We start from the raw sequence: 16,185 nt of genomic DNA, 5'->3' as shown, positions 1-16,185 counted from the left end.
GATAGGAACATCCCTGTTCTGCATTCATAGACTAAGGATAGAAAGGACCATTCTGATCAAACAGTCTGACGTTCTACATAGCACAAGCCAGAGAACGTCACCCAGTGATTCCTGTATCAAACCCACAACTTCAGGATGAGCTACAGCATTCTTAAGAGACAGACGAGAGTTTCCTCTCCCAGCCCTGCAGGGTCACTAGACAGGATATAAACCTGTCACTGGTGCAGGACTGAACATTCCCTTACCAGGGGCCTCAGGCCAGGGCCTATTTCAGGGGGATTTTGGTATTTGGGGCAAGAAAGTAACATTTATCTGGCAGGTTGGTTTAACAAGAGTAGCTCTTGGAAGCTGCTCAGAGATGTGGAAAGGTGGAAGCAATCCTGGACATGGACAGCAAGACAGCCAAAAGTGTATGCTAAATGTATGACATCACACAGTTCCACAACTGATCCCCACACATATGGCTGTTTTGCTACCCCTCTTTTGGAACCGTACAAGCAAGTCTGAAGGGTTCTCCCCCATACCCACTTCTCTTCTTTAAACTCTTGCTCTTCTCCCCACAGGGAGGGCAACAGGGACACAGCTGCTCACAGCCACTGCAGCAAACTGTCTCCACAAGCCCCCACCAACAGCATGGTCATAGCTTGTTATTTTTAACCTCATCTATCCTTGCTGTGTGTCTTTATTACAGTTTCTCCTATTGAATTCAGTCTTTTGAATGAGACCTGTTCCATTCTGGGGCATCCCTGTGCATCCCTGGGTAACTTTCTTTGCCCTGTAGTCATTAGCAATGTGGGTATTTTCAATTTTGGAAGGAGTGAACCATTTCCCCCCTCCAGCACGCACACACCCTTAAGCGGGGAGAAAGCCCCTGCACTCACCTTGAAGGGAAAAAGGATGAGGAGACACCCACCTGGGCTACAAAAGAGACCAAGCAGCAAAACACACACTATACAAATTCCATGCCAGAGGGGTGGGAGAGAGGGCTGGGTATGTGAGTGTGCGCACGTGCATAAGGGTCTCCTGTCTCACGAGGGGCATGGGGAAGCGAATGGTCGCAGGAAGTGTCACTAGGAACCATATGATGAATGAGAAAACAGGGATCTTCCAACATGGATTTGGTGGTAAGAAATCACTGTTTAAATTGCCACTAGTGCAGGGTACAGGAATATTTACTCTTTGTGCAATGCAACATTCAATCAGGAGACACCTCCTTAGTCAGCCAAGACTTCACAGCAACATCCCAAAGAGCAGGAGACACAATGAGCAAACTCAGAGCTTCAGAACCTAAGGGCACCCCCAACTATGAGGATTGGGAATACTAAAGAGATCACCATTGAACAGCACAAGAGAAGAGAAAAACGCTTCAAGCAGAAAAACTAAGTTGGGCGAAGTTGCCAAGGCCAGAAGCCAGGTCAGTGAGCCCAGACAAGAGGCAGGCAGCCCTGACCACTCAGCACTAGTAACTCTTTAAATGGCTGCAAGACAGGACAGTGGCCCAAACACAACATAACAGTTTTCTGTGAGTGGAAGGGAAAAAGGTTAGAAACAGGTTAAAGCAGCGTGTTTTTGTCTTCGTCTCGATCCCAACACGGTTTTCTTGTCCGTGCAGGTAAGAAAAAACCCCACGACGGCAGAAGGGCCAAAGCCACATTTTGGTAATATTACTAGTTTGCAGTCTCCTGCAATGTTCCTTCTAATTTTTTACGTCCATGTGTGGAAAGAATTTTGTTATGTGCACCAGTATGGAGGTGATGTGTAGCGGAGGTGTGGCCGAGGGGTTCAGAGTGTGGGAGGGGGCTCAGGGCTGGGGAAGAGGGTTGCGGGACGAGGGCTCTGGCTGGGGGTGCAGGCTCTGGGGTGAGGCCAGGGATGGGGGGGTCAGGCGAGCGGGAAGGGACTCAGAGCTCTGGCATGGGGCTGGGGATGAGGGGCTTGGGGTGCAGGCTGCCCCGGGCTATGGAGAGAGAGGACTCCCTCCAGCCCTGGGGCAGCTCTAGGGCTGGGACCAGGGACAGGCATCTCTCTCTGCCTGCATGGCCCTTGATAGCCTGCTGTGCAGCCGCGCAGCTTAGAAGTAACTTAGGTCTCCTGTTTTAGAAATCACATTTTAACATAGATAGCCCTAGTCATAACAGTGCACACAGGCCCTCAGAACAAGTGTTGAACTGAAGAGTGATACCTTTGCAGATACTTCAGCACTGATCTCCTCCTGAGTTTCAGCCAGGCGTTTCTTAGCCAGCTCAGTTCTCCGGTCACACTCTGCGATAAAGGACTCCAGGTGATCCATAGCCTGTGTGTGTTCAAACCAAGAACTGTAGCTATGGATGCTTTTTGCTATACAAGCAGCATTTTCTGGGCTCTGGCTCTCTCGCTACTGAGAGCCAACCAGGAGGATTCCTTCACAGATCACAACCCACCACACAGCTTTCCTTTTTTACCTCAGTGGATGTAGGGCAACATTGTCAAACTGGGATCAGAAGGCCCACTGACCTGATCCAGTACAGCAATTCCTATATTCTTCATGCTAGCAGCACCCACTATGGGGAACACACACTTGTAAATGGATGGTGGAGATCAGCCTGTCTTTTTCCCTTCATCTGTTAGTCTTTTGAAGCAGTGATACAGCTGGGATTTGAGCTCTACCCCACAAAGGAGGCTGTGCTCAGCCCTAACACCCTCCCTGCCCCCCGTGTGTGTGTGTGTGTATATATATATTTTTTTTTAACTCAGTGTCGTTTACTCCTCTAAGGGGCCAGGATACAGTGTTTCCTTAGGCTATGTACACACTGCCACTTACCTGTGGTATAACATACGTCGCTCAAGGGTGTGAATAAGCCGCCACCTCCCCACCCCCTGAGCGATGTAAATTATGCCGGCCTAAGCGTCAGTGTGGACAGTGCTATGACGGTGGGACAGCTTCTTCTGCCGACATAGCCACCACGGGAGAGCTCTCTCCTGTCGGCTTAGAGCATCTGCACTAGAAGTGCTGCATTGGTGCAGCTGAATGCACAGCTGTAAGCTCTGTAGTATAGCTATAGCCTTAGTGTGAGGGAAGAGAGGTAGGATGCGAAAATAAAGGTAACTAGGAGACTAGGATATCAGTGATCTCATAAAGGGGGGGAAGGGGAATGGCAGGGTGCCAGTAATTCATGAGACAGTTGAGAAGACAAATGTACAGGTTTAGCTAGAAAAATACTGAGCTAATAAAGGAGCAGGAGATAGAAAACAGTCAGTAGGAAGAGCTTTGGGTTCTGTTATTTCAATAGAAATGAAATTAGGGCAGGGAACGACAGAATCAAATGACTGACTCTTGGACACCGAGATGAGGCAAACTCAGACAACAGCTGCTTGTCTGCTTAGGGAACGGAATTTCACTGACCCCTGTCCCCCTCCCCACCTTTCCCAGGTAAGTAACTACAGCAGGGTCATTACACCTTAGTTTGAACATAGATGTGAGCAAAGAGAATGAAGACTGCTCTGAAGAGCTTCTGATCTGGCTGTAACTTGACAAAGTCTCTACATTCTGAGACCTAGCAGGGGATTCACACCTAGATGGCGGATGTGGTGCACTGAAACACCACTACATGGACAACTGGTGCACACAGATACGCCAGAGCAGCCAGGATGGGAGAGCTAGCATTGCTTTTACCCAAGAGCAGTTCCAATGCACAAAATCAATGCGGAAGCACAGGCTGGCAAAGGTACAATTACACAGAGCAGGTTTCTAATGTTAGAATTCACCCCTGTTCGCAGCCCATCAGAGCATGATATTTCCAGCCTCGCTGAGAGCGGTGGCAATTCTGAACAGGAAAGGAATGCAGTCTGACTGTTTTTATTCTTAGGTTTTGCAAATGCCATAATTAATTTTAACTTTTCAATTCAGCATCAGGCAGACATGGGGAAAGGGACTACAAATTAGCAAACAGTACAGTAAACAGAAAGATTAGCAGAAATGTCAGCTGGACTCTGTTGCTCAGTCTGATATCAGAAGTTATACTGATCTGTTTACACACAAATAACTAAAAATCACAATACTTACATCCAGCTCAAAAAATAGGTCCCTCTCTTTACTTGCAATCTCATAATCTGCTCTCAGCGCCAAGTCATGGATCTTTGTACATTCTCCCAGGTCCATGCGCTATGGGAAAGTAAAGAGAAGGTCAATGTAAGAACTTTCTACTGCTGCAACAAGCACTGATATTTAACTGCTGACAGCTGTGTAAATGCTCATTTCATGTATCACACCCGCAAAGGCAATTTAGAAACCAATTTTCTTTCTTGATTTACCAATGAGAAGTGGCCACAAGAGACATGTTTGGTTGGATTATTCTTCCAGGTGCTTCTGAAGTAGCACTATTTTGACTATATGCAAGCAAAGCATATCACTCAACAGTCAGAGGCAGGTAGAATGAACTAGTTATCTGACTCCTAATATTAAAGGGCAACAGGAAAAATGCATTAACATTGGGGTAACTGAGAAAGTGTCCAAGGAAACCCAGTATAACCCCACAGCACTCAGGTGCTGCTTCCTGGTTAAGAGTAACTCAGTCTGAAGGTGAAAGGATGGGGCCAGTGACCAGTATGTCTACATGTCTGCTAGCAACTAACTTGTGGAGTAGTATTAAGAGTTCCATTGACAGCTACCTTGCACAGGGTCAGCCTAATGCAGCTATGGATTTGAATTCCCACTGGACTAACGCGGTGGACTCTTTTGCACAAGCCCATACGAATGACCTGAATAGCAAGCAGGATTCATAAAAATAATTTAAAAATACTACTTAAATAAAAAAATTTAAAAAAAACCCTTGTTTTAATTTAAATTACACGTTTATTTAAAAAAATAAACCTATTTACAATTAAATTTGAAATTGATAAATTATGTTAAGACCTAAATTTATTATAATTATTAAAATCATGTAAATTAAACAAAAATAATAATATTAAGGAGTGCGTGTTTGCTGTCCAGCTTTGAAGAAAGTCAAACTACTGAACTGGTGAAAATCACTGGCTAAGCACTGGGAACCAGAGTTTGTTGAAATGCTAAACCAGTTTGACAACAGTACCCTTTTCTGCAACTTCACTTCAGTTTATTCAACTACTTCAGGCCAATGACTAGTTTATTCAAAGTTAAGAAATCAACTAGGAGTTGAAAAAGCAGGAAAGCTCTTCCAATCGATGAATAAAACTAGGTATGAGAGGGTGAGATCTACTAGTTCTAAAATCTTGAAGGACATGGTGACCAGGAACAATAAGGTCAATTCAACTAATTACAGATAATACTTCCTTAGTTTTAAATGCCAAACATATTTTGATAAACTCTTTTCTTATGTATCCAGCATATTTAAAGGAAGTTTTATGCAATTAAAAACCCGAAATGCTGTTTGTGTGTGTTTTTAATTGCATTTGAATTTCAATCCAAATAGAGTTTGACACAAATCAATAGTTAAAAATTGGTTTAGTAAATAAGAAATGCATCATTCCCCATTTTCTAACATAACAAATAATGTACAAAAATAAGACTAAGAATAAATGTAAGCTGAGTTATACAACTGCTTAAACAAAGATGTATAGATATAGTGTACCTTCCTGGTTAGCCCCCCCCGCCCCCCAAAAAGGCACCAAATTTAGTGTAAAGGCTATATTTAGTTGCAATCAACATATGTTAATGGTTACCAACCAATGAGAATCAACCTTTCTTTAGGAAAATAACTAAAATGTGGAAACACAAAAATTAAAATACGTGATTTAAAATCGCTTTGATTTAAAACTAATCTGCCTTGCTAACAAGAGACTAAATAGGACTGCCCCCTTGCCAATCACTTCTGCCATCTGCTCCCAATTTTTAAAATCTATTTCCACCGTTATCAATCAAAAAATTAAAGGGTTTTAAGATTTTAATTAAAATATTTACAACTGACCCCTCTAGTTTCATCCCTGTGTTTTATCAGCATCTACTGCCAAGCGCTTGGTTTGTTTTTTTTTAAATGGAAAAAAGTATATTTACCACCTGGAGAGCTCCAGAGCCAAAGGCCCATGTAAGAGTGGAGAACAAATTCCATCAGAGCTTGCAGAGTCATGCTGCAGAGATGTGTATGTATGTATCTGTACCCCCAGATGATTAGAGGGGTTGAGCAGGGCTAAGATTAAAACTAAATATCTCTAAAGCCTTGGCTACGCTTGCGAGTTACAGCGCTGTAAAGGCTCCCCCAGTGCTGTAACTCACTCCCCGTCCACACTGGCAAGGCATTTGCAGCACTGTATCTCCGTGGTTGCAGCGCTGCATGTACTCCACCTCTCCGAGAGGAATAGCAAGTATTGCGCCTCCGCTGCAGCGTTGCGGCGCCAGTGTGACCGCCCAATGCACTGTGAATGGCCTCCAGAATTATTCGGCAGTATCCCACAATGCCTGTTCTAGCCACTCTGGTCATCAGTTCAAACTCTACTGGCCTGGCCTCAGGTAACCAACCATGTGACCGACCCTTTACATTCCCCAGGAATTTTAAAAATTCCCTTCCTGTTTGCTCAGCCCGGCGTGGTGTGGAGTGCTATCAGCGAATCTTTCCAGGTGACCGTGCCTCCACGCGCCAAGCGAGCCCTAGCATGGAGCAATGGCGAGTTGCTGGACCTCATTAGTGTTTGGGGGGAGGAAGCTGTACAGTCCCGGCTGCGCTCCAGCCGTAGGAATTACGATACTTTCGGGAAGGTATCAAAGGACATGATGGAAAGGGGCCATGACCAGGACGCCCTGCAGTACAGGATTAAAGTGAAGGAGCTGCGGAGTGCCTACCGCAAAGCCCGCGACACAAACGGCCGCTCGGGTGCTCCCCCCGCGACCTGCCGATTCTACAAAGAGCTGGATGCGATACTTGGGGTTAACCCTACCTCCACTCCGTGCACCACCATGGACACTTCAGAGCTGGGGGGGGGAGGGGAGGGAGGAGGAAAAAAACGGGAGTGATGGTGGTGAGCCGGATGGAGACACCCCGGAATCCCTGGAGCCATGCAGCCAGGAGCTCTTCTTGAGCCAGGAGGAAGGTAGCCAGTCGCAGTAGCCGGTACTTGGTGGAGGACAAATAGAAGAGCAGGTTCCCGGTAAGCGTTTTTTTTTTTCCGGGAAGGAATTTTTTCGGTGCGGGCTCTTTGGGAGAGGAGGGTTAGGCATGCATACCTAGATGCGGAATAGTGCACTGATGTGGTTTATCACATAGCGGTAATCGGCCTCGGTAATCTCCTCAAATGTCTCATCCAGAACGTGTGCAATGCGCTTGCGCAGGTTTATCGGGAGAGCCACTGTGGTCCTTGTCCCAGCCAGGCTAACGTGTCCGCGCCACTGTGCCGCGAGGGGTGGGGGGACCATTGCTGCACATAAGCAAGCTGCATATGGGCTAGGGTGGAAGCGGCATTGCAGTAGAAGACCCTCCCTTGCTTCCCAGGTCACCCTCAGCAGCGAGATATCGTCCAGGACGAACTCCTGTGGAAAATGTTGGGACAGTGTTCAGTGTAGGTGCCCCCTGAAGCTGTTGGCTCTCCCCAAGGCACAGAAACCCAGAGGACAGTGCAGCCCTGAAACAATCAGTCCCCCTTATTCACCATTTTGAGGCTCCCGTGGGATATGTGTGCTCTGTTTCCGACGGGAAAATTATGCTATTGTGTAGACCCTGTGTGTTTTCTACTCCTTAAGTGCGGGGGGAATCATTACTCTGTCTGGTATAAACAATGCTGCCTCTGTTAAATGTTGCATTTTGCCTATACAGCTGCATCAACCTTGAGACCTCAGCCGTCCCTCTTATCGCCTGCTCAGAGACTGCAAAGACTCAGGAAGAGACCGCGAAAAAGCAAAGAAGACATGCTGCAAGAAGTGATGCGGCAATCTAGTAAAGAGAATGAGAAAGCACAGAACTGGAGGGAGAGAGAAAGCAGGATCCACCTAGAAAACGCAGCGCACCGGCAGCAAACCACTGATAGGCTCATAAGCATCCTGAAGCGCCAAGCAGATGCTATCCAGGAGCTGGTAGCCATGCAGAAAGGAGCAGTACCGCAAACGCCACCCACCCCCACAGCCCTTGTCCCAAAACTTTTTCCATTGTGCCCCACTGTCACCTCCAAACCACTTTCCCCAACTTCCGTGTTCTTCACACCACCCGCTGCCTCCAACACCAGTATCTTCACCACCCAGCCCTGAAAACCACGACCCTTACCCTCTGCACTCAACCCCCATCACCATGCAGTATACCTGTCCTGAAGTGCAGCACTCACTGCACAGCACACCAGACAGGACATATGCAAATCTGTGATTGTACTGTTCCCCACTCCACCCCCTTGTTTCTTTTCAAGAAATAATTTTTTTTTCTTTTCAATAAATGGATTCTTTGGCTTTGAAAACATTCTTTATTATTGCATAAAGTAAAAAACTCCTTAGCCCAGGAAATAAACAGGCACTGCAAGTCTGCTTGTCTGCTAAGCAGACACTGATTCCTAAAGATTGGAACTACTGCACTTCACTCCCGTGCAGGGCACCAGATATCACAGCTGGTTTTCAGCCTCAAATTGCTCCCTCAAGGCATCCCTAATCCTTGCAGCCCCGCGCTGGGCCCCTGTAATAGCCCTGCTCTCTGGCTGTGCAAATTCAGCCTCCAGGTGTTCAACCTCGGAGGTCCATGCCTGAGTGAAGCTTTCACCCTTCCCTTCACAAATATTATGGAGGGCACAGCACGCGGATATAACCGCGGGGATGCTGTTTTCAGCCAAGTCCAGCTTCCCATACAGAGGTCGCCAGCGGCCCTTTAAACGGCCAAAGACACACTCCACAGTCATTCGGCACCGGCTCAGCCTGTAGTTGAACTGTTCCTTGCTGCTGTCAAGGCTCCCTGTGTAGGGTTTCATGAGCCACGGCATTAACGGGTAAGCGGGATCTCCAAGGATCACAATGGGCATTTCAACTTCCCCTACCATGATCTTCCGCTCTGGGAAAAAAGTCCCGGCCTGCATCTTCCTGAACAGCCAAGTGTTCCAAAAGATGCGTGCTTCATGCACCTTTCCGGGCCAGCCTGTGTTAATGTCAATGAAACGCCCACGGTGATCCACAAGCGCCTGGAGAACCATAGAGAAATACCCCTTCCGATTAACGTACTCCGATCCTAGGTGGGGTGGTGCCAGAATAGGAATGTGTGTCCCATCTATCGCCCCTCCACAGTTAGGGAACCCCATTTGTTCAAAGCCATCCACTATTTCCTGCACGTTACCCAGAGTCACAGTTCTTCTGAGTAGGATGCGATTAATGGCCTTGCAAACTTGCATCAACACGATTCCAACGGTCGACTTTCCCACTCCAAACTGGTTTGCGACCAACCGGTAGCTGTCTGGAGTTGCCAGCTTCCAGATTGCAATAGCCACGCGCTTCTCCACTGGCAGGGCAGCTCTCAATCTCGTGTCCTTGCGCCGCAGGGTGGGGACAAGCTCCTCACACAGTTCCATGAAAGTGGCTTTTCTCATCTGAAAGTTCTGCAGCCACTGCTCGTCATCCAAGACTTCCATGACGATGTGATCCCACCACTCGGTGCTTGTTTCCCGAGCCCAAAAGCGGCGTTCCACGGTGCTGAGCACGTCCGTGAATGCCACAAGCAATTTCGTGCCGTACGCGTTACGCGGCTCGATAGCCTCGTCGGACTCCTCACCCTCACTCTCACTGTCACTTTGGATCTTAAGGAATAGTTCGACAGCCAAACGTGACGTGCTGGCGAGACTCGTCAGCATACGCCTCAGCAGTTCGGACTCCATTTCCCGCAGACAGATCGCGCTGCACAGAAACCGTTGAAAGATGGCGCCAAAGGTGGATGGAAACAAAGGGATTTCTGGGATGCGAAGCGATGCATCACGGGGCATTGGGACAGGACCCAGAATCCCCCGCACCCACGCCCCCTTCCCACAACCCACGGCACCAGAATGGGAAAAGGTGCTCTGTGGGATAGCTGCCCATAATGCACCACTCCCAATAGCGCTGCAATTGCCGCAAATGTGGCCACGACAGTGCGCTGGGTAGCTGCCAGTGTGGACAGACTGCAGCGCTTTCCATACTCAGCTGCACGAAGTCAGGTTTAACTCACAGCACTGTACATCTGCAAGTGTAGCCAAGGCCTAAATTAGCTAGCCAGTAACTGAGGAAAATACCTAGAGAACTGCCTACAAATGTCTGATCTTGGGAACAATCCTGCAGCAGGAACCCCATGGTGATGGAGGACAGCTCCAATTTCTATTATTCTGCAAACAAGAGAGAGCAGTGCGAGTCACACGCACACTAGCAGAATAGGTACAGAGGAGGACTGAAAATTTCAGAATGAAGCAAGCACATTAACACAAAAAACAGACTACACAGAGATGAAATATCAGTTTTAAAATGATTACTTGTGACATCAACATCATTGTAGTTATTAACAATGAAACAACTGCTCTAATTGACTTATCAAGTCATTTACTCTTAGCTTGAGCTGCCAAATGGAGACATGGCTGTGGCCTTTAAATACAGCCACCACTTCCAGGAGCAGCCTTGTTCCAAGATCCCTTTAACAGGGTAACATTTGGATTAAGTCTCTAAAAAACAGCTCTGAAGGACTAGTAAGATGTTACGATCGTGTCGAGCCCAAATTTCTCCAAGGGAATCTAGAGTGGCTTCAGATCAGTTTGTGGTAATTCCAGCTTTCAGCAATATCAGACCAGCGAGTGTCCTTTCACCCCATTTGTTCTGTGGGGCCATTCTATCAGAATTCCTTTCCAACACCAGCCAGAGAAGGATTTTCCACAAGACAAGGGGGTCCAGTCACAACCTAGAACCATCTTCTCCTGAAAACAAGGTTCAACAATTTTTGCAAACAGAGATAACACTTCTCTGATTTGAGAGGTAAGCTCTCAGGCTCAAGACCTCACTTTCAAGAAGTCCCCCAATTCACTCTGCACTCTTCCCTTCTCTCTCCAGATCTAGTGAAAAACAATGCATGTCTGAACTTTATTCCCTGGGGGCAATCACCCTGCTTTCCATCAGCAGAAAAGCCTTGATTTCTCTTCCACATTTTTTTGTGGTAATCTAGATGTCTGGAGGTTTTCACGGGGCCCTTTACCTCAGCGCACCAAGCTGATTTCCTGGTAGAACACTGGCCTTTCTGATCACGAAACAATCCCCTAGAACTTTTCATGTTCCACAGGCCTCAAGCAGGCTTATCTTCATGTGCCAATATTACCGCCATTAAATATTTATATGCTATAAGAGATGATCACTATCAATTACAGGCAATGTCCTTTGGACTATCATCTGTTTCACGGGTGGACTATGCAATTGAGGTCTCAGCATGGCTACCAAAACGGATAACAGGGCACTGAGATTTATCCCCTCCCTATCTTAACAACCTACTGGTTGCAGAGTCACCACACTTGCCTAGCCATCCAGATCCTGGGGCATCACATGTTTCTAAGGAGCTCTTCTGCAGATTCAGTAACTCCATCACAAGAACTCTTAACCCCTAAGAGCATCTTTCAGAACTAACTTGGATGTTGTGAGTTGCCCAAGGAAAATTTCAACAAAATTCAGGTCCTCATGGATAAGATCTCTGCCATGCCACAGGTTTCATCAGCTCACCACTGTCTCTTGCTAGCAGGCACAATGGTAATTTGCGCCAATACAATTCTCTGGATGATGCTCCACCTCTGTCACTCTCAAAACTATATGATCAGTTCATAGAGCTACCCAATTTAGGAAATATTACCAGCTGACACTTCCTCCAGAAGTGCTGCAGTCCCTCCACTGGTAGAAATACTGCCATTGTTTGTTCCAGGGCAATCTGTTGGCCGATCCACTAGCAATCTAGACAACCACCAGGCCAGAGCTATCTGCATTCACTTCAGGACAAGTAGTCCCTCAGAAATTCCAGCTAAGCATCAGCCTCCAGGAGTGCAATAGTCCATCTCCCTCCTCCATGTTTCTCCACCTGATTGGTTGCGAATTCTGAAGGGTGACAACAAAACAACTGTAGCTTGTCACAACCCACGAGGTGGAACAACAGATCACAAAAGCTTAAACAACGTTTTCTTCACTGGGAACCTCTGCGTCGGCTCCCTACACCACACAGGTTTGGAACCAGGCTCAGCAGTCATGAGACAGAAAAAAAGAGAATGGAAGCTGAAGCTGAACCAACAAGTCTGATCAGATTGCTGAGAGGTGGTTTCTCCCGCCAGTGGCTTGTTAACAAACCAGTCCAATGGGAAGTATGAAATTCCATCCTGGCAGTGGCATTCGCAAGCCTGATGAATGGACACCCTGTCCCCAGGATAATGACTTTCCATGCTTGCTTGAAATATCCATAGTCGCCAGATAAATCAAACAGGAGCAAACCACAGTTGTTACAGCAGAGAGCCAGCTCTGCTACAGTTAAGGTGAGAGCACCTTTCTGTTTAAAGATTAACTCTTTTAAGTGCTCTAAAATCTGTATGGTTACTCGATTTGCCTTGACATTTGGTGTGCCTCATAGGGTTACCAGGGGGGTTTAATGATCCAAAATTTAGATTCTTTCGGCAAAGGGTTCCCAAGGTATATCATCCCTCCTGAAATAAGAAACACTAGCTTTTCTTAAGTTGACAGATTCTACCAACTTTCTTTGAGCAGATCTAGGGATCAAACCAGGTCTCCAAGTGTGGTCACATGGTCTGATTAGCTAGACTTTTAACTCCCCAGGTAGTGCATGGGTCCCACCAACACGAATGTGCACACAGGGTGCTTAAGAGGTTTGCTAGCCAGACACAACTCATAGGACCTGCACAGCTCAAGAGGACAGACATACTACAGCCATCAAACCTGAGCAATACTGAGGCACTGTAAATTCAAATCCAACTCTGGGCAAAAAACTGAAAAAGAAAAAAAAAAGTAGGCATGTTGCTACAATACGCCCCGTCAAAGGACCGGGGTGGGGGGGTGGGAGGGGATCTGAGTACAGCAGAAAATTCAGGTGGTGCTCAAATTCTGTCTGAAAAGATGACAGATTAGACATGTGAAAGAGGAGGGGAGACAGAGGTGGGTGGCAGGGGAATTGGGAGGGGCAGGGGCATTGGTCAGACCCACATTCTCCCCTCTGGGGGTATCTGAGCCCCTCTCTGTGCCACCCCATACGTGCCATGATCTGGGGGGGCCTTGCCCCTCTTGGGGACGTCTGAGACCCCCTTCAATTCCCCCCATGTGACCAGCATCCGGGGCAGCCCTGCCCTTCTGGGTGGGAAGCTAAGAATTAGCATGTTAAGAACATACACAAGAATACACAACATGCTGAAACTGGGGTGAGGAGTTGAGAACAGGCATGCTTGATGTATATCACCGGCTCTTAAGCACTAGGGAGGAGGTGACGAGAACACTCACTGACATGAATGGGGCAGATTACATGTCTCGGTTCTATTTTTTCCAGGATGTATTCAACTCCATGGGGTGTTTTCATTCTGCTGAGACCATCACATTGAGATGAACTGAGCCTCCTATGTATTCAAGATTATACTGTGTGGGGGATTTGGACACAGCAAAGCACTTGCTGATGATTAATTTCATACAATTATTATAGCAGAGAAGTATCAGAGGGGTAGCCGTGTTAGTCTGAATCTGTAAAAAGCAACAGAGGGTCCTGTGGCATCTTTAAGACTTCTGTTAGTATACTTCTGTTAGTCTTAAAGGTGCCACAGGACCCTCTGTTGCTTCTTATAGCAGAGAAGACTTTTCTTTTAAAGGAAGATTTTTTAAATGCTCTAAAATCTGCATGTTTACCTTGAAATTTGCTGTGCTTCATGGGGGATGATCCAAATTTGCGATCATTTGAGCAAGAGGTTTCTAAAGCAACTCCTGCAAATTCTACCAAAATTTTTTGTACACACCTGACTTCTAAAAAGCTGATGGCTTGTTAGGATGGGAAGAGGAAGTTGAAATAGAAATGATGGCAGGATTGGAGGCAGTGATGAGAGAGACAGTCTTTTCTCACATGCTTAAAGTTCCTGTAACCACCATCTAACTGTCAAATTTTGGGGACACAGACCATGTTTGACATTTCCCTCACCAGCTCTCTTAACAAGAAAGTCCAGGACCTTCAGGGTAGCATTCTTTAAAATGCTTTCACTTTCTCCATGTGAACAGTTGAGAGCTCTGGAAGGTGACAACAAAAGAACTGGAAGCAGTCAGATAGAACTGCAGGATCTCAAAGCATGGATGAGATGGTGATTTTTGGAAGAGGGAATTGGGTTTATTAGGAACTGGGGAACCTTTTGGGAAAGGAGGGACCTATACAGGAAGTAAGGGTGCCACCTAAACCAAAATGGAACCAGATTGCTGGCATGTAAAATTAAAAAGGACATAGAAGAGTTTTTAAACTAAGGGCTGGGGAAAAGCCAACAGGTGCAGAACAGCACAAGGTTCACACAGAGACATCTCTTAGGTGAAGATTTATAAATGGGGATACTCTATATCCTAGTAAAGAGGATAGGATAGAAGCTGATAAAATACAGGTAGGAACTGAAAAGAAAGTTAAACAAAAGAGTCCCATTCAATTACATCAGATAAAGGCAGACAACTAAATATTGACAAATTTAATAAATGCTTGTTTACAAATGCCAGAAGTTAAAATACTAAGCTGGGTAAACTTGAGTGCCTGGTATTAGATGAAGATATTGATATAATAGGCATCACAGAAACGTGGTAGAACAACAATAATCAACAGGGCTCGATAGTACCAGGGTATAAAACATGTAGGAATGAGAGAGTAGGTCATGCTGGTGGGGGAGTGGCACTACATGTGAAAGAAAGCTAAGAGTCAAACGTAATAAAAATCTTTAATGAATCAAACCGTACCACAGAATCTATATGGATGGAAATTCCATGCTTGAATAACAGGAGTATAGCAGTAGGACTATACTACCAACCATGTGGTCAGGATGGTGATGGGGACTGTGAAATGCTCAGGGAGATCAGAGAAGCCATAATATCAGAAAATAGTAATGGGTGATTCAGCTATCTCCATATTGTCTGGGAACATGTCACCTCAGGACAGGATGCAGAGATAAAATTTCTAAACACCAGTAAGGACTGCTTCTTGGAGAGCTAGTCCTGGACCCAAGGGGAGAGGCAATTCTTGATATAGTCTTAAGTGGCGCACAGGATCTAATCTAAGAGGTGAAGATAGCTGAATTACTTGGTGTAGCGGGGTGGTCACCCCGCTCCGATCTAGAGGGGTTAAAAACAGCCCTGGGAGGGGGCTGTGGCTGGAGAAAGCAGCTCTCAGGCTGAGCTGATTGGGGGAAGTGGCTGCAGCTGGCACTCCACGCCCCAAACAGACTCAGCTGGCCCTATAAAGGCAGGGAAGCCAGAGGCAGACAGAGACTCACTCTCTGCATTCAGAGAGAGAGAGAAGGGCCTGGCTGCAGGGAGCTAGAGACAGGGTTCCTGAGTGGAGCAGGGCTGGGGAGCTCCACCCTGGAAAGCCCCAGGCTGTAGCCTAGCATTGGGCCAACAGGTACTGGGGGTTGCAGAGGGCAGCCCAGGGATAGGCAAAGGCAGCAGGTCCAAACCCAACCTTGCCTGTGATGAGTGGCATAAACTGCAGTCTGCCCCAGTCTAGATGGTGACTGGCAGTAGCCTTACACTGAGGTGGGGTGGGGTTAGTGGGTGGGGGGTCCTCTGGGAGGGGAGACCCAGAGTGTGTGGGTACTGCCAGGGAGCAGCACCCAGAGAAAAGGGCACTGGGGTCCTGGGAGGGACACGGGGCCAGTGGCAAGGTGGATCACCGGCCTGCAGAGGGCGCTCCGGAGCTGGGACGAGCTAATTCTCGGAAGAGACCAGCCGGAGGCACCGCAGGGGTGAGTCCGCCCCCTTACACTTGGTAACAGAGACCATAATGTAATTAAATTTAAAATGCTTGTACGGAGAAAAAAGAAAACCACCACAGTAGCATTTAACTTCAAAAAGGGGACTACACAAAGATGAGGAGGCTAGTTAAATGGAAATTAAAAGGAATATTCACAAGAGTGAAATACCTGCAAGCTGCATGGAAACTATTTAAAAACACCTAATAGAGGCTCAAACTAAACATATACCCCAAGTTAAAAAACAAAAAAAACAGAGGACCAAAAAACCCCCACCATGGCTAAACAGAGTAAAAGAGACTGTTCGAG

The 16,185-nt window shown here is 46.8% G+C and overlaps 1 protein-coding gene across 7 annotated transcripts in view; it reads right to left on the bottom strand.

The window, feature by feature from the left end:
• The window catches only part of LUC7L (LUC7 like), a 40,230-nt gene that overhangs the window by 16,965 nt on the left and 7,080 nt on the right, over positions 1 to 16,185 (bottom strand). For 5 of the 7 annotated variants that reach the window (XM_005294417.5, XM_005294415.5, XM_065559845.1 and 2 more), the window contains 2 exons: positions 4,043 to 4,141; positions 2,183 to 2,293 (listed from right to left, as the gene is read on the bottom strand). In XM_005294417.5, coding sequence (XP_005294474.1) covers positions 2,183 to 2,293; positions 4,043 to 4,141 — 210 coding nt within the window. Of the gene's footprint in view, positions 1 to 2,182; positions 2,294 to 4,042; positions 4,142 to 7,171; positions 7,475 to 16,185 lie in introns of those variants that run through there. The other 2 variants (XM_065559847.1, XM_065559844.1) reach the window with 2 other exon arrangements.

The sequence above is a fragment of the Chrysemys picta genome, chromosome 10 (assembly GCF_011386835.1).
Source record: "Chrysemys picta bellii isolate R12L10 chromosome 10, ASM1138683v2, whole genome shotgun sequence".
In the NCBI taxonomy this organism is placed as follows: domain Eukaryota; kingdom Metazoa; phylum Chordata; order Testudines; family Emydidae; genus Chrysemys; species Chrysemys picta.
This window is presented reverse-complemented; position numbering and strand designations above follow the sequence as displayed.